The 22,274-nt window shown below is 41.9% G+C and overlaps 1 protein-coding gene across 1 annotated transcript; it reads left to right on the forward strand.

Annotated features, from left to right (window-relative positions):
* The first annotated feature begins 14,542 nt into the window (after positions 1-14,542).
* Positions 14,543-21,439, forward strand: pdhb (pyruvate dehydrogenase E1 subunit beta). Its single transcript, XM_034149919.1, has 11 exons — positions 14,543-14,658; positions 14,743-14,802; positions 15,690-15,797; positions 16,071-16,133; positions 16,273-16,308; positions 17,402-17,592; positions 18,896-18,990; positions 19,089-19,199; positions 19,613-19,704; positions 19,795-19,936; positions 20,645-21,439. The coding sequence occupies exons 1-11, from the start codon at positions 14,620-14,622 to the stop codon at positions 20,788-20,790; spliced, it is 1,083 nt and encodes a 360-aa protein (XP_034005810.1). The 5' UTR covers positions 14,543-14,619; the 3' UTR covers positions 20,791-21,439.
* Positions 21,440-22,274: the final 835 nt, after the last annotated feature.

Consider the following 22,274-nt stretch of genomic DNA (forward strand, 5'->3'; position numbering starts at 1 on the left):
TTAGATGCGTTGATGGCTGCATCGTTACCAAACCTGTGACGTTTTGGGCCGTTTGGAGCATTTTCACTGAAGTTATGAGAAAACCGTGTTTCATTACATTACATTACATTTCATTTAGCCAACGTTTTATCCAAAGCGACTTACAATTACCAATTACAGGGACAATCTCCCTGGAGTAACTAAGGACTAAGTGCCTTACTCAAGGGCACACTAGTGGTGGTGTTCCTGGCGGGATTTGAACTCACAACCTTCCGATCTTCAGCCCACCTCACTATCCATTAGACCACCACTATCCCCCTTCATGGCGAGCATTGTGTTGCCATGGCAATGGCATTTGAAGAAATCTCAAAACTGTCCCGTAGATGTCTTCACGGCTGGACTGTTAAGCACACATGTGAAGTTTGAGCACTTTTTGAACATTTTCATAGGAGTTATAGCGACATCTTCTTTTATGGCGAGGGATGCTTTTCCCGATGCGATTTGACGTAGAGCTGTTGAGGCATGGAGAGGTGATATACAGGTGAAGATTGTGGGGCGACCGGACCGTGTCCATTGGAGCTACAGCGACATCGTGTATTATGGCGAGGGATGCGTTTCCATGGCAACAGCCTATGGTGAGATCTCAGATTTGGCGTAAAGCTGTTGAGGCATGGACCGGTGATATACAAGCAAAGTTTGGGGGACGATCGGACCTTGTCCATTGGAGTTACAGCGACATCGTGTTTTATGGCGAGGGATGCGTTGAAACGGCATATGATGACACCCCATAATTGACGTAGAGCTGTTGAGGGCAGGACCATTAACCATTATCTGAAGTCTGCTGCTCTGAGCATGTCAGTTGGAGTTATGACATCATCGTGTTCCATGACACAGGTGTTTATATTTGAGCTAACGACGTGTCCAGAGATCAAAGGTTTCCATGGTGATGTGCAGTAATCAGTGAGAGAGCATTTTCATTGTTCTGAATGAGAGATAAACCTCTTACATGTGAACGTTTTGTTGAAGAACCGTAACAGATATCGGTGAAATTTCAAAGTGTGAAGCATGTCAAGGAACTTGAGCATCTGAAGTGTACTTTTTGTGTACTTTCGGGTTAATAATGTGGCCTTTTTGGCAGATTAACTAAAGGTGTGCGGCTGCTGTGGTGGGGAAAGATGAGGCTGAACTTACAATGGACAATGTAACAACAATGGACATGTTGAAAGTCTTTGTCACTTCATGCCCTCAAGAGGCATTTTGTTTAATTATTTTTCTTAAATCTTTTACATTTTTTAAGCTACGAGATGTTTTCCTACGTTTCTCATGGAAAATTATGTCTCAGGAATGTAGGGTTTGGGAATTATGGCAGGTTTAAAAGAAAATATGAAGGCAAAATTAAATCTGTCCTCCACTCTAGCTGTGACATCACGCACTCTAAAATCTGAAGAAGGCCTCTTTACCAAGGTCTGAAGGCAAGGCAAGGCAAGGCAAGGCAAGTTTATTTATATAGCACCTTTCAACACAAGGCAATTCAAAGTGCTTTACAAAAATGGAAGACATTATGAAAATGGCATTTAAAATCAGTCATTAAAAAGAAAAGATAATAAAATAAACATTAAAAGAAAAAATACATGGATAAAAGTTAAAAGTTACAGTGCAGTTTAAGATGTGAATAGTTCAATTAAAAGCAGCGGCAAAAAGAAAAGTCTTCAGCCTGGATTTAAAAGTAGTAAGAGTTGCAGCGGACCTGCAGGTTTCTGGGAGTTTGTTCCAGATATTTGGAGCATAATAACTGAATGCTGCTTCTCCATGTTTAGTTCTGACTCTGGGGACAGAAAGCTGACCAGTCCCTGAAGACCTGAGAGATCTGGATGGTTCATAATTTAGCAGTAGGTCAGACATGTATTTTGGGCCTAAACCATTCAAAGCTTTATAAACCAGCAGCAGTATTTTGAAATCTATTCTTTGACACACAGGAAGCCAGTGTAAGGACTTCAGAACAGGAGTGATGTGATCCACTTTCTTAGTGTTAGTGAGGACTCGAGCAGCGGCGTTCTGAATTAGCTGCAGCTTTCCAATAGATTTTTTAGTGAGACCTGTAAAGACACCATTACAGTAGTCGAGTCTACTGAAGATAAAAGCATGGACAAGTTTTTCCAAATCCTGCTGTGACATTAGTCTTTTAATCCTAGATGTGTTCTTTAGGTGATAGTAGGCTGATTTAGTAACTGTTTTAATGTGACTGTTGAAACTCAGGTCAGAGTCCATGACTACACCTAGATTTCTGGCTTTATCTGTTGTTTTGAACATTGCAGACTGAAGCTCAGCGCTAACTTTTATACGTTCTGCCTTGGCTCCAAAAACCATTACCTCAGTTTTATCTTTGTTTAATTGGAGAAAGTTCTGACACATCCAGTCATTGATTTGTTCAATGCACTTACTCAGTGTTTGAATTGGAGCATAATCTCCTGGTGAAATTGTTACGTAAATTTGTGTGTCATCCGCATAGCTATGGTAACTTATTTTGTTGTTTTTCATTATCTGAGCCAGTGGTAGCATGTAGATGTTAAAGAGAAGAGGCCCCAAGATGGAGCCTTGAGGTACCCCACATGTCATATTTGTCAACTCAGATGTGTATTTACCTATAGAAACAAAGTTTTTTCTGTCCTTTAAGTAGGACTCAAACCAATTTAGAACTGTTGCCGAAAGTCCCACCCAGTTTTCTAGTCGGTCTAGTAATATGTTGTGGTCAACAGTGTCAAACGCAGCACTGAGATCTAATAATACTAACACTGAAGTTCTGCCACTGTCTGTGTTTAAGTGGATGTCATTGAAGACCTTTACAAGAGCAGTCTCAGTGCTGTGGTTTGGACGAAATCCTGACTGGAACACATCCAAACAGTTATTTAAATGCAAGAAGTTACTCAACTGTTGAAATACAACTTTTTCAATGATTTTACCTAGAAATGGCAGGTTTGATATTGGCCTGTAATTGTTCATTACTGAAGCATCTAGATTATTCTTTTTTAAGAGCGGTTTAATGACTGCAGTTTTCAGGGCCTCTGGAAAAATACCTGAGTGAAGAGATGTGTTTACTATATGAAGTAGATCTGAGGCCATGCAAGGAAAAACATCTTTGAAAAATCCTGTTGGAATAATATCAAGGCAGCAGGAGGAGGATTTCAGAAGTTGAATAATGTCCTCTAAGTTTTTACCATTAATCTGATGGAATTGTGTCATGGTGTTTGAATTGATATTAGGTGGACATAGGGACAACACATTTGCTGTACCTGATGCAGAGGCACTGACTGCTTGTCTAATTTTCTGAATTTTGTCAGTGAAGAAGTAGGCAAAATCATTGCACGCCCTGGTGGATAGAAATTCAGAGGCTACTGACACTGGGGGGTTAGTTAGTCTGTCGACGGTAGCAAACAAGGCACGTGCGTTGTTTTTGTTTTTGGTAATGATGTCAGAGAAGAAAGACTGTCGTGCGTTTTTCAATTCCAAATTATAAAGGCCAAGTCTCTCTTTATAGATTTCAAAGTGAACCTGGAGATTTGTTTTTCGCCACCTACGTTCAGCTTTTCGACACTCTTTTTTCTGTTCTCACAGTCATGGCCTTTCTCCATGGAGATATTTTCTTGCCAATCACTTCCTTTACCGTATTTGGAGCAATGGTATCTATAACATTTTTAATTTTTGAATTAAAATGATCTACTAGCTCATTTACTGAGATGTTAGCAAGGGAGAGTGTGGATGAAAAATTATGAGTAAACATTTCCCTAGTATTTTCAGTTAAATATCGCTTTGTGGTTACCTCTTTCTGAACATTTTTGTGAACAGAAATAGAGCTCTCAAAGAAAACACAGGAATGATCAGAGAGTGCAACATCAGTCACCACAACCTTTGAGATATTCAGACCCTTTGAGATAATTAAGTCCAGAGTGTGCCCCTTATTGTGCGTGGGCTCTGCCACATGCTGAGTCAGTCCATAGTTATCAAGAACACAAAACAGTTCTTTAGCCCCTCTGTCCTGGGGGTTGTCAACATGGATGTTAAAATCACCAACAATGACTAGACGGTCAAAGTAAATACACACTATAGACAGCAGTTCAGTAAAATCATCAAAAAAGCTTGCACAGTATTTGGGTGGTCTATAGATATTTAGGAACAGAGCTCGAGAGGAGCATTTCAGCTGAAGGGCCACATATTCAAAAGAAGCAAAGTCCCCATAAGATGTCTTCCTGCATTGAATGGAATCATTGAACAAAATAGCAACTCCACCCCCTTTCTTAAGCATTCTTTCCTGACTCATAAAACTAAAGTTGGGAGGGGTTGATTCGATAAGAACAGCTGCACTGTTATTTTGTTCAATCCAAGTTTCCGTTAAAAACATAAAATCGAGATTGTGCTCAGTGATAAAATCATTGATTAAAAATGTTTTTCCTGCCAAAGACCTGACATTTAATAAAGCTAGTTTAAGTTTGTTAAATACACTATCAGTAAAAACATTTGTGACAAGCTGTGGCTGACATGGAATCACTGCTAAATTTGATAACCTCACACAAACGTTTGAGCACTTCCTGTTTCTAAGCTGATTTACCGCTCTTAATCTATTACCTATCAACACAGATATCGGCAAAGCTACTGGCAGGCAGGGCCCCGGCATGTGCTGGAAAGAGTTGAGAGTGCCATATGCCCTTGAGCCTGGACCCAGCACATATCAGAAATAGTTTGTTGCGTTTTGTACACACACATCCTTATCAGGCTTCGGAGACTGCAGATGCTTTCTTGAAGGGAGGGGAGGTGGTTGACGTAGGCACGGTGATGAAGACGGGGGAGATGGTGCGCGTCTCTGCTTCGGTGATTTTGGTGGGCGTTGTGGAAGGGCGGGGGTAAAGGACATGCTGCCAGGGGGGGGAGGTGGTTGACGTAGGCTTGTCTTCGGTGATTTTGGTGGGCGTCGTTGAGGGGCGGGGGTAAAGGACATGCTGCCAACCCTGCATATCGCCTTCATGCGGTCATCAAACTCCAGGGGGGAGGGCGAGGGTGAAAGGGTGAGCGGAGAGTAGAGAGAGCTGGGGGATGAATGAAGAGTATCCTCAAAGGCGTTGACAGGGGGGGTGACGGGCAGTGGAGACTCCTCCATTTGTGTCATAGGTCTCTCATAATCAGAACATTCCTCAGGCGGGTGCAGTGATACTTCTTCAGGGTTTTCTGCGCGATGTGTTGTGTCCTGTTTTTCCTGTTTTGATTCCTCTTGCCGCTTGTCCTTGGCAGAGGGAACAGATTGCTGATGCAGGCAGTTGAATATGTTAGAGATAAACAATTTCACTCCTGACTTGTTCAGGCAAACCCCATCTGCCTTAAAAAGATGTCTGCGATCCCAGAAAAAGTTAAAATTGTCAATAAAATGGACAGAATGGTCAGTACAGGCAACTGAAAGCCACGTGTTCAGTGCAAACAGTCTGCTGAATCTCTCCACTCCTCTTCTGACTGGCGGTAGAGGGCCACTGATGAACACCTCCGCATTTAGAGAGCTGACAGTTTCCAACAGACATTTAAAGTCTTCTTTCAGCGCTTCTGACTGTTGTTTCACAACATCATTTGTTCCAATATGTAGTACCACATTCTTCACAGTCGGATGTTCAGCCCCAATATGCAGGATCTTCTCAGCCAAGTCGGAGACCATATCCTTGGGAAAACAGAGTACTTTGGTGTTGTTCTTACTACACAGACCTTTTACATCTCTTACAGTAGAGTCACCCACAATCAGAGTTTCAGGCCCAGTCGTTAGCTTTCCCTCTAGCCTTTTACTTTTGGAGTAGCTATTGGTCCTTACCCTGCCGTGTGAAGAGGACAGGTTATCCAGGTCATCAGAAAGAGATCTCCGGTTCTCGGTCAGCGGAGCGTATCTGTTCTGGATTGGCACACTTGGTGGTTTAGGAGGATTGTTTGTAGTTCTCCCTTTAGCGGCTGTCCACGGCTGTTTCCTAGTATGAATAGGGGTTGAAGAGGCACTCTTCCTGGGTGATAACAATGCAGGCCAGCCGGTCGCATCACAGATTTCAGAGCGCTGGGCTCTGCCTGTTATTCGTCCTCCCAAATCCCATGGAAATGATTTACTCTTAGGCTTAGCACCCAGAGAGTTCCAGGGAGGACTACCACTTGTAGATTTATTACCCAGTACACAGCCCTCCTGTTCCTTGGAAACCTTGTAGCTGCTAACTAGCTGCGAGTTAGCATACCCTTTTCCATTATTTTGCAACACTGGTAAAGTGGTGTTATTCCCACAACATAGTCCATTCACTTCCACGTTAACTTCCAACCGTTGCATTTTCATTTCCAACACAGCCATCTTCTGTAGAAGTCATCTGTAGAGAACGGAGGCATTTTGCTACCAACTAGCTTAAGCTAAATAGCATGCAGTAGCCTACCAGGCTTTAGCTGTTGCTAGGCCACGCTACTGTAAGACTGAGGTCGTCGTAAAAATGTTGAAATATGGCTGAAACCCGCCGTCTATTTACGATGAATAACTGTCCCAGTGATAAGTTAATGTCCAGGAGCCGCTGCTCGAAGTTTTCAGAGAATAAGAATAGGAAAATCAGCATTAAAAGTAAGCAGAGGCAAGAGCAAGCGGAAAAGCGTCTGCACTGTAAGAAAGATAAGGGAGTGTGAACAACGTTTAATATCTCTAAAAGTACGAATCAGATTTAAAAGTTGTGTTACACGAATAATGTCAGAAAGATGTGTAACATTTTAAAGTTGGAATGAGGTTTCTGAGTGAAAGTATGAATGAACAGTTAGCAGTTGAAGTCGCATGAACATTTGTTGAAGTCTGAAGAATTTCTCCATTGACTTCAATGGTTAAAAATGTGATGTATCTCTGGAATTATGAAAGTTATGAATGATAAAAGTAATAGCCATCGATTCCCGACAGAGCTGAACGTTTTGATGTTTGAAAGGAGTTTCTGCGATGTTGAATGTGGGAGGAGAAGAGGGCCAAAATAAGCCGGCGGAATAATACACTTTTTGTCCGTAGCATAACATATAGTTGGAATGCTGTTATCAGCATTCCCACTAAATAAACTAGAACACAAATATACACTGGAGCGCATCTCCTAATAATGAACAGAACACAGGTTTCACACCGAGACAGAGACACCATGCTGCACACATGCAGCCAGAGGAGAAGGAGAGAGCCACTGCAGCCTTCCTCAGGTCCTTTATGGAGGCCCTGATTGGGGATTGGGAGCACCTGAGGGAGAGGCTGCACCTGGACACAATCAGGGGGAGAGAAAGAGAAACACCCAAACAATTTTAGAACATTAAGAAAAAATGCCTTTCATCATTCAAGAATTAACATTAATAGGACGTTATATCGATAATGTACTCACTAAACTTACAATTAATTTAACTTATTTTCTTCCAAAAGTTAAATATCCAAAGCTCTGGGGCGGCAACAAAAAGCGGGGAGGCGAGACGAGGGGTATGAATAATAAAGACGTTTATTATTAATAAACAAAATGAGGACGCGGCACCAGCAACAGATCCCCGAGGCTGGCCCGGAGAGAGTGCCCAGAGGAGTGAGAGAGAGCGACGTATCCGGCTTGGCTCCTCTTGTAGGCTTCCAGCAGGTGTAGCTCATCAGGCAGGTGCAGCTCATCAGGCACTGGAACCTGCAATCACCCACAAACACGAACAGATGGCACCCCACGTGGTGTGGAGGGGTCGTCACAAATGTAAGCTTCGTTGATACTTTGCCACTTAATCCCAAATAATGTAGAGGTGTATTGTAGGTGCCTTAAATAACCCCTTATTTTCTAGTGAGATGTATTTTTATGTTCATATACAGTGATTTCAATGCCACCCCAAAATGATCACTGGTTCCATCCTGGCCACCCCACTGAAAATGTCCTGGCTCCGCCACTGGGAATCACACTGAAAAAAAACGCTTTTGTGTATAAGTGCAAACTCATCTGCTAGAGTGGCAGCCTGCTGAAGGGTAGATACTTTTTGCTCATTCAGATAGACTACACTACGCTCGGGTACACAGTTTTTAAACTCCTCCAACATCATTAGCTCACACATTGAGGTAATATCAGCTTTACAAGCTCTACACCACCTGTCAAAGAGGATTTTCTTCTCCCTCGCGAAGTCCACATAAGTCTGGCCAGAAGTTTTCTTCAGGCCGCGGAAACGCTGCCTGTAGGCCTCAGGCACAAGCTCATATGCCCTGAGAACAGCACCTTTCACATTGTCCTACACCAAACTATACTCGACAGAAAGAGAAGAGCAGGCCTCCTGAGCCTTGCCGACTAGCTTGCGCTGTACAAGTATGGCCCACACATCTTCTGGCCAGCGTAGAGCAGCAGCAATGCGCTCAAATGCACCAAAGTAGGTTTCCACTTCTGACTCACGAAAAACAGGGACCAAAGAAATGTGTCTACTCGCGTCGAAGGAAGCAGCAGGACCAGACTGTGTAACAGCAGGGTCACCCACCACAGCTGCTTGGAGCTCTAGCTCACGCATCCGGACAGCAGTGTCTGCCTCCAACTTCCTGATCTCCAGCTCCCTCCCGAGCTGAAAATCCCTATCACGCTCCTCCTCCCACTGGAGACGAGCCATACGCACTTTTATTCTGGCATCTAACCTAGAGCCTGTAGGAGAGGACTGGGAAGAAAGCGGGTCAAAGTGAGGCATGGTAAAGGGTTTTGCCTGTGCACTAGCACTCTGAATACCAGGAGTATCAACGTGGCCTTCACTAGGAGATACTGCTGCAACAGCCCCGGCCACCGTGCCAGGAGATTCCACTGAATCAGGCAGACTCAAAACCCCCTGCTCAACTAGCCCATTTACCAAAGTAGCCTTGAGATCACTTTTAGCGAGAGCAGTGGAGACAAAAACATTATAGTGGTCAGCAATTAACCGCAAGTCAACCTTCCTAAACCAGTCTAGCTGACACACAGTAGGATTGGCCACAAACTGCTCCAAAACAAAAACCATACTCAACGGCCAATTTTTTTTGTTGAAATGCTGTGACACAACAACCTACCACTAATGCCTCACAAACATTGACGTCAGTCTTCCAAATAACGAGCTTCCCCAGATCCTGCCTACCACAACTTACCAAACTATCTTCTGGAGCGTGCCGGGCTCGAGGCGACTTTAAAGGCAAACATCAGTGGCCGAAACCCTGAAACGCCTTCCCCCAACAGGGACTAAATCCCCACCCAGGATTACCCCGAAAATAAAAAAGGCAAAATAATAAATGAGTGCCTGAAGGAAGGACTGATTCAGCCCAGCTAGACACTCCCCTATCTAAACTGAGGAAGCTGTTCAACAGTAGAGACTTCAGCCAACAGAGACACCATGCTGCACACATGCTGCCAGAGAAGAAGGAGAGAGCCACTGCAGCCTTCCTCAGGTCCTTTATGGAGGCCCTGATTGGGGATTGGGAGCACCTGAGGGAGAGGCTGCACCTGGAGACAATCAGGGGGAGAGAGAGAGAGACACACAAACACCCACGGACACAAGCACCCACTACGGCACGTAACACAGACGCAAACATGGTAGAATATTAATGTGTGTATAGGCCTCCTAATAAGATAATGACAGGGGTGGAAGAAGTATTACGATCCTTAACTTAAGTAAAAGTAGCAATAATACATGTAATATAAATAACTAATGCAGTCCTTTCAAAGCTGGGAATATTTTCATAGTGATAAGTTACCATTACACTGCTAACGGTAATTATTATTCGGCAACTGAATTATCTATGTTGAAGTATTTTGAAAACGTTTTTCTGACAAAAGAAGCTAAAAGATAACAATAAGCGAAGAGCTTACCGGAAACAAAGTGTTGACTGCACAATCTGGAGTTAGACGTCGGCTGCCAGTGGTCCCTTCTGATGGCGACCAGCCATTTATTACGACGGTCTAAGTCTTTGGGGATCGATACAAACTGTAGTCCGGGGTTCCTCTGGCGACTGTTGTCACAGACCACAGCACAACAAATCCCAGGCATATCCACAAACTTTATTATTCACGATGTATCTTCGTCTGCTGCTTCCTCCGTGTTCTCTGTTGTTGTAATGACTTGCTGTGACCGGACACAAAAATGGCGGCGCTAGAATACAGTGACGTCACGTGGTACCCATGAATTTGCTGCCCTAGGCAAGTCTTTAGCTAGAGATTTTAAAAAACAAACATTTGAATGTAAAATGCTTCAATCTGGTTCATTTTATTAGTGTTGTTCATTTATATCGGTGAGCGTGCAGGTCCTCTACCACCGGTCTTAAAGCCTCTCCCCCGTATATGTTACATTTGTATTTTTAGTCATACATATTTTACTAATCAGTGCCCTTTTCAATTGAATTTTTTTGTAACTGTCCTATAGTATAAATTGGAATGATTTCACGTCTGATTTTTTACAACTATATTAAATAGATAGAGGTGTCCCTTGGAAATACTTGTTTACTTTAATGGTGACCAAAAGGTTTGAGACCCACTGACAGGGGCGGACTGGCCATCAAGACGTTCGGGACGAATCCCGATGGGCCGGTACTGAAGTGGGCCGGTCGGACGATGTGGGCCGGTCGGATAAGTCACTAGCACCCCCCCCGTCGACAATTTACTTGCGGTACCGAGGTGGGCCGGCGGTACCGAAGTGGGCCGGTCGAGAGTCCCGGGCTGATTTGTAGTCCGCCCCTGCCCACTGAGATAACTTAGACTAAAGTTAACTATCTAAACACTCAGTCCTTCACCTCACTGTAGTTATCAGAGTCTCTCAGTCTGACAGAAGAGTCTGACACCTATCTCCACCTTCCTGTAGAAAAGGCTTCTTATATCTGTTAGCGCAGCTAGCTAGCAGCACCAGATGCTAACAACAATCCCCGTAACCAGTGCGCTCTCTCTCTTTCTCCTGAGGCCTGTACTACGAAGCTGGTTCAACCTAACCTGGATATGTTTGAGTTAGCCGGTTGGCCCAATCCAAAACATACGCGCTCTGGCTAAACTGTACTACGACGCTGGTTATCAAGTGGATCGCTCAAGCCAGCCGTGTCCTATCTAGTTAGGTGCGCGTTCACATGAAAGGGGTGGTATTTGGAGCATTCGACCAATCTCAAACACGGACAAGCGTACTGACAGCGCAGCGTCATACTTCCTGAATGAAAAGTGAACTTTAATATTAGTCAAATATGAAGAAGTTAAACTTTAAACATCCATGACTTAAACACTTTATCCAGGATAAAAGCCACATAGCTGCACCTGCAAGGTGAATACAGCTGGTAAAAGAAAAAGTGTTTGAATGCGTACATTAACAGGTTTATGAAATCACTGCCCCGTCCAAGACACGAGTGGATCTGACTTTAATTAGGAGAATTTGACTCGAGTGTTTCGTCAACTTAATGTGTTGCTTAAAATAATACTTCTGCATACAGTATGTGACACTGTGAGTGTTGCACGGCCAGATACGGCTCAAGAAGCTGACTCAAATAAGGAAATATATGATACATTATGATGTGATATGCAGTGGCGACTGGTCATTAGGGGCAGGTGGGGCACAGCCCCACCTAGTGTCAGCAGAAAGTATTACAAATAATGATTACAAAAATGCAAAAAAATAAATAAAAAAATATATAAAATATATTTTAAGATCATGTTTAATCATCTGATTCGTCTGCACATTTCTGTTTTAGTCTGTGTTCTTCTAATTAGTGTGTCTACAGTCACAGTGTGTGCCTATTGAGCTGTTTAGAGCCATGTGGGACAAAACCTGATTATGCCCCTTCCTCTCGCTGTGAAGTGAACGTGACTGTAAAAACTACACTGCGCATGCTCAGAGTATTTTGTAATGTAATGTGTGTGGCAAAAAAATAATGACCAGAGGGGCACGGAGCTACCATCCCCACCATACGTCATCTCAAATCATTCAGAGCTGATTGGCTGTAAGTACGTGTGCCGCATCCTAAAACCAGGAAGTAAGCACAAAAAAGCAATGAGATTTCTCCAGAGGATTTTAGAAAATAGCTCGAAATAAGATCTGTGGGAAACGTACCTGTTAGATAAATGCACGTTTTGATTAGCCGGATAACATCCACATGTCTACCCTACTTTTATAATTTTTTTATCATAAATCTATGGATTAGATTTATGATAGACTTTTGAAACTACAAGAACATAAGGAGGACTTTTACAAAAAAGTAATAGAAATGTTTGTCCAGAAGGATAGGCAAATGGACTTCATCTTCAAGTCAAGGTAAGACCGCCATTTTATTGAAAATGGGATCTTACTAAGAGAGAATAATTCAATATTTAAATGATAAAATTACATTTTTTGGGTATCCTTTTGTTGAACTGTCTGTTTAAAATTAATCGAAGCATCAGACAAAAAAAGCTTTTGAAAATAATATTATATTTTGGTTTAGGTCAAAATATAATATTTGTAAACCTGAAGAGTCAGTGCCAGTGCCTCACCAGCCATGAACCTCACTGCACGTCACTGCAGAAGCTTATATATAGACATCTAAGTTTTTTGTGCCCCACCACTTTTGTACATATAAAAACGCCACTGGTGATATGATATGAATGATAATGGGACACATCGACGTCTGCACTCACAGTGCCGCGGACTGTACTTAATGTTACTCTGATCCGGTTACTTATGTCGTGGCAGATATTTAAGTAAGCTTTCTTAACGCTAATATTATAATAGTCAGATTGCTCTGAAGATGGGAGGGGATATTCTATTAATTTTCACGTTCACACAGTCAGTTGATTTTGGCCGGCCGTCTTTCCTGCAACGGCAGTTTTTCTGTATTTCCTCTATCCTGTAATATGAATTGATCGTTTTAAACTCCGCACACGGAGCTCTGATTGGTCAGCAGGCGGTGCTTTCACTGAGTTGATCTCTTATGCCCCTTTCACACCAACGCAACTCCGGTTCAAGCTCCGTGCTAGAGCTTTTCTGGTTCAGAACCGGTTCTTCGGTTTAGCGCCGGCTCTTTTCACACCGCTCAGAGCCCGACTGGTGCTGCCGCTGCTGCGTCATGACGTCACAGTTTACGTCGCTGAGTTTCTCCCCAACGCCGGAGCTCACCTCACAACAACGGGCCGGGGACTGCGTTGCTTTTAATCATACGAAGCCAGATTAAATTAAATAACGACTTCTCCAACCTTATACTTTTCTCCAGAGTGCCGTGGTTCATTGTTTATTAATGTGTTTCAGCGGCATTTACCGACCGCTGCAGTGCTGGCCGGCTGCTCTTCAACGGGAGTGTATTCTCCCGTTAGCTCCGGGTTAGCTCACACGGCTCTAAAGTATTCACTGTCTGACTGTCACACAAGCAGCTGTTACATATCCCAGTTCCCCTTAAGTGAATGTGTGTCAGTCTGAATTGACGCTGTTTGGCATCACAACGCTGTTATGAAAGTTTCTCTGGTATAACATGGGTGATGTTAGCATAGCAACTGAAGCTAAACTGACTACTTGCTAAGCAGTTTTCTACAGGCACTTTTTACCGACGTATTTTTCATTATGATTCTACTTGTGATAGTCGGACATGACAACCTGTGCAGCCCATGTATTGATTCCATCCGATAGCTGCTATAATAACAAACAAAACGTCTGCCTGCTCTCCACAATGATCAATAACAGCGAACGGATGGTCAAAGTAAGGTACAAATAAACAGAATCACACGAAGCCTGGTTAGTGTTGCCTGACTTTATAAAGTGTGTTTTTTTTTTAACAAGTGTGTGGTTGCGTTCTAGTCACTTTGCTCAGCACTACTGCTTGTTACAACTTTTATTTGCCGTACTCGCCTTAACTGTTATCTCAGGTTAATCTCGCCCCCCTCCGACGTAAGCGTGACGTATGCGGTTCTTGCTTCTAGACGGACAACTTTTTGGTGCTCGAAACGAACCGGATTCCGGAGCTATGACGCTGCTCCGCTGCGGTGTGAACAGGAAAACCCGGTGCTTTTCAAGCACCAGCACCGAACCGGCCCTGAAACACCGTTGGTGTGAAAGGGGTATTAGCCTGCCACCTAACCTGCTCCGGAGCAGGTTTGCTGCTCAGCATAAGTTACCATGGAAATCTAGCCTGATAAAAAGAGAACCCGCGTCGTAGGACCGGAAAGCCCGAGATTTCCCTGAAGTTAGCCGGCTAAGCGAAAATCCAGCTTCGTAGTACAGGCCTCTGCTCTCCTACTGCCTATGCCACAGTCCAGTAATCAGGGCCTTTCCGGGGACATCAATCTCTGACCTAATATTTAGATTGTCAATTTATCAATACATGCTGTGTGCAAACATTAATGTATTTTATCCATAACAACATTTATTAAAGAAAAGCGACCGTTCTGGATTGGTCATTTAATTTTTCCAAAGCTCGATCTTCTTTTTCTTTATTATTGTGTCACGATTGGCCTTCCATACATCATGACAGCACAGTGTCCTTGGATGTCTTTTTATTTTTTTCCACTCTTGAAGTTTCCCCCGCCTCCTTCTCCTCTGACCCGCTGTGATTGGCTCTTTGTTATTGCAAATCCCTCCCAACACGTAATCTGCTGTTCTGATTGGCCGAAACCTCCTGACCTACGTGGAGTCCCCGCCTTGTCTCCGACAGAGGACAGGTTCAACATGGCGGCTTCAGTGAGATGCTTTCTCCGCTCAGGAAAGGTATGAAATAACTACCAAAATACTGTTCTGTGTGTTTTAATGATGTGTGACAGTAACGGCGTCTCTTTGTTTTCTCTTCTCCAGAATGCCGTGTCGGCTCTGGGACAGCGAGGGTTCCATAAAAGCGCTCCGGCCGCCGTACAGGTCAGTGTTAGCAGCTAGCATGCTAACTGTAGCTACAGCTGTTGTCAGGTGTTATTTGTTTTAAAGGCACAATCTTAATGACAAACTACAGCTGACCGTTGTCATTGTCAGTAGTAACAAAGTCGGACCATGTTTCACCTCCAACTACTATAAATGTAATGGTTTCTGCCGTTGTCCGGTCACTGAGCAGAGATGTCACATCATGTCAAACAACCATAGCAAAAATAGCTTTCATCTTGAATTCATCATCAATATGCAATATTTGAAATATATCCATCTAAATGATATTGTGTTGTACGACATTTTACTATAGTATATAATGCTGTTTTCCTATTTGATTCTCTTGTATTCACTATCCTATGTCATATTGCTGTACTATGCTATATGTTATATTATATCGCTACTTATGCCACACAGCACATCATACAGACTTTGACCTTGCAATGTTTTAATCCATATGCTCTTAAATATTCTTAATATATTTTTACTATATTCTTATACACTACTTATTTATTTATTTTACTCCCTCTGTTTATCTTAATTCGTGTCATTATGCTGCTGCGGCAACAAATACATTTATTTTATGGTGATCAATAAAGTTAAAGGTATAAAAACTGTATACACATGGAATGGAATATGTGTTGCTGTAGTGGTTAAAAATACAAAATTGGAAGTAACTACTACTACTTTTCTTACTTTGATTGCATTTCTGTAGAATTTTCTTTTCAGAGGGTTTAAATGCATCTTGTAGAAATGTGTGAATAAATATTGCCGAAAACTGAAAAACAGCTTAGGCCTCATTTACTGGATGGCTTGGCATTTGAGAGACACGAGAATAAACGCTGTCCTCTGGCTGACGGCGTTGTTGTTGTTTCATCTAATTTCAGATGATGGTCCGTGATGCGCTGAACCAGGCGATGGACGAGGAGCTGGAGAGGGACGAGCGGGTGTTCCTGTTGGGTGAGGAGGTGGCGCAGTACGACGGAGCCTACAAGGTAATTGATGCAGGAATCAGCGGATGAGTTTTATAAAGCAGGGCTCGTGCAAAATGTTTAAAGTTTGAAACGTTATTTTTACCATAATCTGGTGTTTCATCCACTCAGTCAATTGTAAACAAAAAATCTTTTAATATTTGAAATGTCAAATGTTGTTACAGGCTGTTGTTATGTCCATCATTTTGATTAATAATACAATTTTACTCACTTAGTAATTGTAAGGGTAATACTATGTGTGTGTGTGTGTGTGTGTGTGTGTGTGTGTGTGTGTAGGTGAGCAGGGGTTTGTGGAAGAAGTACGGAGACAAACGTATCATCGACACTCCGATCACGGAGGTGAGACTCTTTAACATTTGCCCTTCACAAATGTTCTCCTTTGTGCACTAAATGGAATCAGCTCTTGGAGTCATTTAAACAGTCCTTCCTAAAGACATTTCTTCACTGGCTAACATCCCTCTCCCTCTCTCTATTGCAGATGGGGTTTGCTGGCATTGCAATAGGAGCTGCTTTTGTGAGTTTCCTTTTGTTTTTATCCATGGAAACACTTCACTTAGCACACACAACTCTCTGACAGACAATAGCATTATTCCACTAGGTGTATTTATAACCATTTTAACTTAACTTACCCTTTTAATCGTCTCTCACAACTACTTTACGTCTTGTTTTGTGAATCACACAACTCCGAAATCTGGTTATTGCCTATTTAGTCTAGCAAAGGAAGACCTACTCCCTCAGTGCTGATCTCCGGCTCCACATATTTATCATTTTGGTGAGGGAATTAAAGTAACATTTCTTTACTCCAATCACAACCGTCTTGTGATGCGCAGCATGCAGTGACCTTGCCCTTGCAAAATAAATAATGGAGGTAGTAGAAGTGGAAGAGGTTGGCTGGTTTTATCCAGCACTGTACATCCTGTTGTCTGGTAAATCGTCCTTTTTTGAAGGGATCATTCAGACTTCATGAAGTGGGGATGTGTGTGGTACTTATATTGTAGCCTTTATTTATCCAGGTGAAATCCCATTGAGATCAACGATCTCTTTTTCAAGGGAGATCTGCACTCCGACTATACAGTATATAGTCAGAGTTTGACCTAGAGTATTCTGAGCACCAGCACAGAAGTAAATACATGTACTGCTGTGGATGGAGGCAGCAGCAAATACATGTAAGCTACCTGAATAAATCAACATCAGTTTAAATGTATGTCATATTTAGATTTTCTTTTTTACTGCTTTAACGTTCCCTCATACAGCCTTTTCTGGCAGGGAACTGAAGCCATTATCAGTTAACCTTCAAATTCACCAGAGTGTTTTGACAAAAGAAATCAACAAAATAATTCAGATGCTGTATAGAGTAGTTCAGATTCACCACACAGTGGAGAAGTGATCCTGTAGTATATCATTTTATGATCACAGCAAGATATACATTCATACATTATCATAAAACAAATCAAATGCAAAATATGATAAATTATTACATTTGAAATATTTTACATTTTAATGAAGGTCGTCAACAACATCATGCCTGATTATCTTCAGGAACTCTAACAATTACTACTTTTCTTTTCTTTACTCTTTAACTAATATTCAACCTCTGTCCCCTGCAGGCTGGCCTGAGACCGATCTGTGAGTTCATGACCTTCAACTTCTCCATGCAAGCCATCGACCAGGTCATCAACTCAGCAGCCAAGACGTACTACATGTCAGCCGGGCAGCAGTCGGTGCCCATCGTGTTCAGAGGCCCCAACGGAGCGTCAGCCGGCGTCGCTGCGCAGCACTCGCAGTGCTTTGCTGCATGGTGCGTTCACTTACACCCAGTACTGAAATGTAACAAAGGACATTTACTTAAGTATTGTTCTTCAGTACTATTTTGACTTGCCCTTCACTTGTGTTCTTTTTATCTCTACTCTATTCATACAACGCTATTGCACTTTTACTCCACCACTCTACCTGCAACTACGATTTTACACTCATAGTTGCAAGGTACTTTTTTGCAAATGATATGCTTAATAACATGATGATGTACTGTACTACTTATGTACACAGTATTTTTCAAGTATTAACAATAAGCGAAACATGACAAACTATAAGATTAAAATACTCTTTAATGTATTAGTTGGTGATAAATACAAAAAATACTTTCTCTATAAAGAGAACTTTTAATTCTGATACTTTAAGTACATTTCAATGATAACATGTCTGTACTTCCACTTTATTATCATTTTGAATTCAGGACTTCTCATTGAGTATTTTTAGACTCTAGTATTTTTACTTTTACATAAGTAAGGAATTTGAGCACTTTTTCCACAACTGCTTGCACCTGATACTATTTTCGTTTGGCTTTTAATACTATGTCCGTAGTTATTTATAGCTTTACTAAAACCTTCTAATACCTGTTGTGTCATTGTTAATACATTTTACTCACCCCCGAATTAGTTGCTGAAAAACATGGGGAAAGAACTCTAGCAGTCAAACCATCAAATTGATGAAAAGGTGAATGTAATTCCCAAAGGATTATTTATCTTTTACCGGTAGTAGAAGCATTTTAAGTAACAGTAGGCGTTCTGGGTCAGTATTTTTAAATATTAAAGCTTCTATTGGGGTTTTTAAATCAACATCTTTTTTTTTCATGACATCTCCCCAAATAATCCTCATAAAAGTTCCACTATTTAAATTAAAGTGATTTATTTTTTAATTAAATAAATGTATTTTCTTATCAAACTAACTTTTTTAAATGTATATAACTAGAACCAGTGTGTTGGTGTATATTTGTTAAGAGAGAAATAGTGACAGTAGGTGGACTATTGCACAATATTTCTATAAGGTTATTAATAGCCCCGGGTCAACACAAAGGACGCATCGATCAAAACGAAGCATCCATCACTGGAATCTAAATCTGTAAATACTCTTATACTAATATTCATGTTGTAGCCATGTCCTTTACTGCAACCGTCCAGAAATACCAGCTTTAAACAGAATCAATTGACAATTCTTTTTTAAAACGTGCAGAGTGTTCAAACTTGTATTCAGCCATAAAATGTGTAGATTAAGAATGAATCTTCGAACTAGTAGTCAGTGTGGTTGTTTTGATCATCCTGCAGGTATGGCCACTGTCCCGGTCTGAAGGTCGTGAGTCCCTGGAGCGCAGAAGATGCTAAAGGCCTCCTGAAGTCTGCCATCAGAGACAACAACCCTGGTGAGACAACAGAGAGAATCACCACTAATTTGAAGTAACGGGGGTTCATGTTTGTTTACTGAACACTGCCTTAATGTGTGTTTGTGTGTGTGTTGCAGTTGTGTTCTTGGAGAACGAGCTGATGTACGGCGTTTCCTTCGAGATGTCAGAGGAGTCGCAGTCCAAAGATTTCACCATTCCTTTCGGCAAGGCCAAGGTCGAGAGACAAGGTGAGACTCGATGTTTAACCAAACTGGCAACCTCACTGTGATGAATCATCATAATGGCTCATTATAACAAATATCTCCAGCATGTAGATCAATATCAACCTCTTTGTTTTGTGTTTTTGTATCTTGTACGGTGACCTTGAGAGTCTTGAAATCATTATCATTTATTATTATACTTTATTAGGATCACCATAATAAGGATAAGGTATTCTTTCTGGGAACGACACACATACAGTAGAACACACTGTAGCCAAATAAACATCCTAACAACCAATAAACCGCTCACTTCAAAAAATGTAAATATACTGATTTATAAAACACATTTATAAGTAAGTTCGATGCGAGCTGGTCGTGAGAGATCTGTCAGAAAGAGCTGTGTTTCTAAATCCTCTTTTTTTCTCCTCCCTGTGTTTCAGGCACTAGTATCACTCTGGTCACTCACTCTCGGTATGTCAGTCACTGCCTGGACGCTGCTGCTGTCCTCGCCAAGGAGGGAATCGAGTGCGAGGTAAAAGAAAGAGACACATCTGATGTTATCTGACTCAGATGAGCTTTGCGCAGCGGCCTGATAACTACTTCCTGTCTGTCTGTGTGTCAGGTGATCAACCTGCGGTCAATCCGCCCTCTGGATGTGGAGTGTATCGAGACCAGCGTGATGAAGACCAACCACCTAGTGACGGTGGAGGGAGGCTGGCCTCAGTTTGGGGTCGGGGCCGAGATCTGCGCCAGGGTCATGGAAGGTAACGGATGGATAGATAGATGAAATGTATTCATCCCAAATTGAGAACATTTAATTAAAACGGCACCAGCAGGATTTCAGGCATTGCACATGATTTCAAAATAGAAATAATATGTATAAATATGAACACTAGAAAGATGTATATATGTATACACAGTATAAAATATAAAGAAGTAAGCTGGATTACAGTTGAATGGATCGAACTACTACAACTAAAATATACATACATAGTATCATAAGACGATATTATTATACATTCGACAAGTGTGCAACGTAGTAGCTTTTCTTTTAATATTTGAATTTAAATGCAATCAGTATGATTTTATTACATACACATATTCACAGCTGTTGCACTTCATTGGAGCCATTTAAAGATTTGGAGTATGTTAGGTGTCTCATAATTTAAAACTATATTGTAAAAGGATCGAAGTCGAAAGCAGGCTTAGCGATTCCCCATCATCTTTTTTCCACTTAACTGTTAAGCTAACAACACAACATAGTGTGAGCTGCTTTTGGTTTCCTACTGTTGAAAGTCCTTTTTTCTGTTCAATTATGCTGAAAGCACAGTCTCCCTTTCAAAGCTATTACTTAACTTAAAGTCCTAAAGCGCCCTCCGCTGATGATGTGAAATATCAACAGTGAGTGTGGAGAACATTTAAGGGCAAAGGATAAAATAACATATTTTAAACCTCCTATGTGTGTTTTTAAGGTCCCGCCTTCAACTTCCTGGACTCTCCGGCCACCAGGGTGACGGGCGTCGACATCCCCATGCCGTACGCCAAAATCCTGGAGGACAACAGTCTGCCGCAGATCAAAGACATCATATTCTCTGTCAAAAAGACCCTCAATGTCTGAAACACACAAGACAAACCCACCTGAACCCTCTATGTCTTGTTCACACAGATGATGGAAACATCGCCTGGTAAAACGTTTGAACCATGTGTAAATACAGCCAAACGGTCCCCTTTTAAAAATGCTCCAGATTGTAATGTTTTTTTCGCCAGGTGTTGGTCAATGAAGCGCACAATTATCTTTCTGCACCTGCAGCAGTGGACACACAGGGTCGGTCAAATGGTCGTCTGTTAGTCGCTCACACATTTGACTGAACTCTGTGTGTGGCTCTGGCTGCTCTCTCCACTTCTCCTTCAAAATAAAAGTTGCTATATCCTGTAGGGTTTCTGTGTTTCTGAGAAAGTTTGGTAACAACAAAACTGCTGAATTTGAACCTGCAAGCTTTCAAAATGTAGACTTGCGGACTGATGAAAACTTCCTTCTCTTGTAGTTCTGTTGTTATTAAACTCCATTATATTTCTAACTACCAAAACATGTCATATTCAGTCTATTAACTGAACTTCCTCACACTGACTCGAGTTTGTCTCTAAAGAATCAAGTGCGGAAAGAGCCAGCCTCAGTGCTGGAATATTTATTGTAGCTGCAGCAGCTCTGTGGATGTTTGTGTAGCTGTAAATGAATCTGTTACAGAAATAAAAACCTTTCAACCCTTCATGCTGCTTCATTCTTTCTGGTTTTCATGCATTCATCTTTAAGATTGCATAAAGTGTTTTAGAGCAGTATTTTTCTTTTTTAGCAACGTCACATTGTTCACAAATTTATTGTATTAACTAGGCAACATTTATTTATTATAACTGACAGATAGTATGATGGCAAAAGTACAGAAAATAAGACTCAAAAGGGAAATAAACAATTTTTTTCTAGAAACCGCACAAGAGTTTGGTGTTGGGAATACCTGAAGTTGTTTCCCTGATAACTAAAGATCTAAAAAGAATAAGTGGATAAAAAATACATCTGTTACACTAACGTATGTGCAAAGTGGTAGGCCTACCTACCTATTAACTCTGCTGCAGAAACTCTCCTCTCTACTCTTTCATCCTCTCTGGACTCTCTCTGTTCTCTCACATCTCGGCAGGCTCGTCAGTCCCCTCCTGCTCCCTGGCTAAATGACGCACTGCGTGCTAATAGAACCATCCTTCGGGCAGCTGAGCGGAAAGGATGGAAATCCAAACACCCTGACAACCTCCTACTCTATCAATCTCTCCTCTCCTCTTTCTCGGCTTCGATCTCTCAGGCAAAAAGCACTTTCTTTCAAGATAAGATCCATTCTTCCTATTCCAACCCCAAAAAACTATTCTCTATCTTCTCCACCCTCATTGACCCCCCCAAAGCCCCTTCCCCCTCCTCCCTTCTTCCAAGCGACTTTGTTAACTACTTTGAAGAAAAGGTTGATGACATTCGCTCTTCATTTTCCGACTCACCTTTACTCACCGCTGGGTCTCCAGACCCACCTTTACTCACCGCTGGGTCACCAGACCCACCTTTAC

This window comes from Trematomus bernacchii, unplaced genomic scaffold (genome assembly GCF_902827165.1).
Source record: "Trematomus bernacchii unplaced genomic scaffold, fTreBer1.1, whole genome shotgun sequence".
NCBI lineage: Eukaryota > Metazoa > Chordata > Actinopteri > Perciformes > Nototheniidae > Trematomus > Trematomus bernacchii.

Excerpts from the sequence above, each read along its gene's own strand:
- pdhb (XM_034149919.1), top strand. The coding sequence starts at position 14,620 with ATGGCGGCTTCAGTGAGATGCTTTCTCCGCTCAGGAAAG. Across the intron at positions 15,798-16,070 it reads AGTACGACGGAGCCTACAAG|GTGAGCAGGGGTTTGTGGAA; the intron begins GTAATTGATGCA and ends GTGTGTGTGTAG. Across the intron at positions 16,134-16,272 it reads TCGACACTCCGATCACGGAG|ATGGGGTTTGCTGGCATTGC; the intron begins GTGAGACTCTTT and ends TCTCTATTGCAG.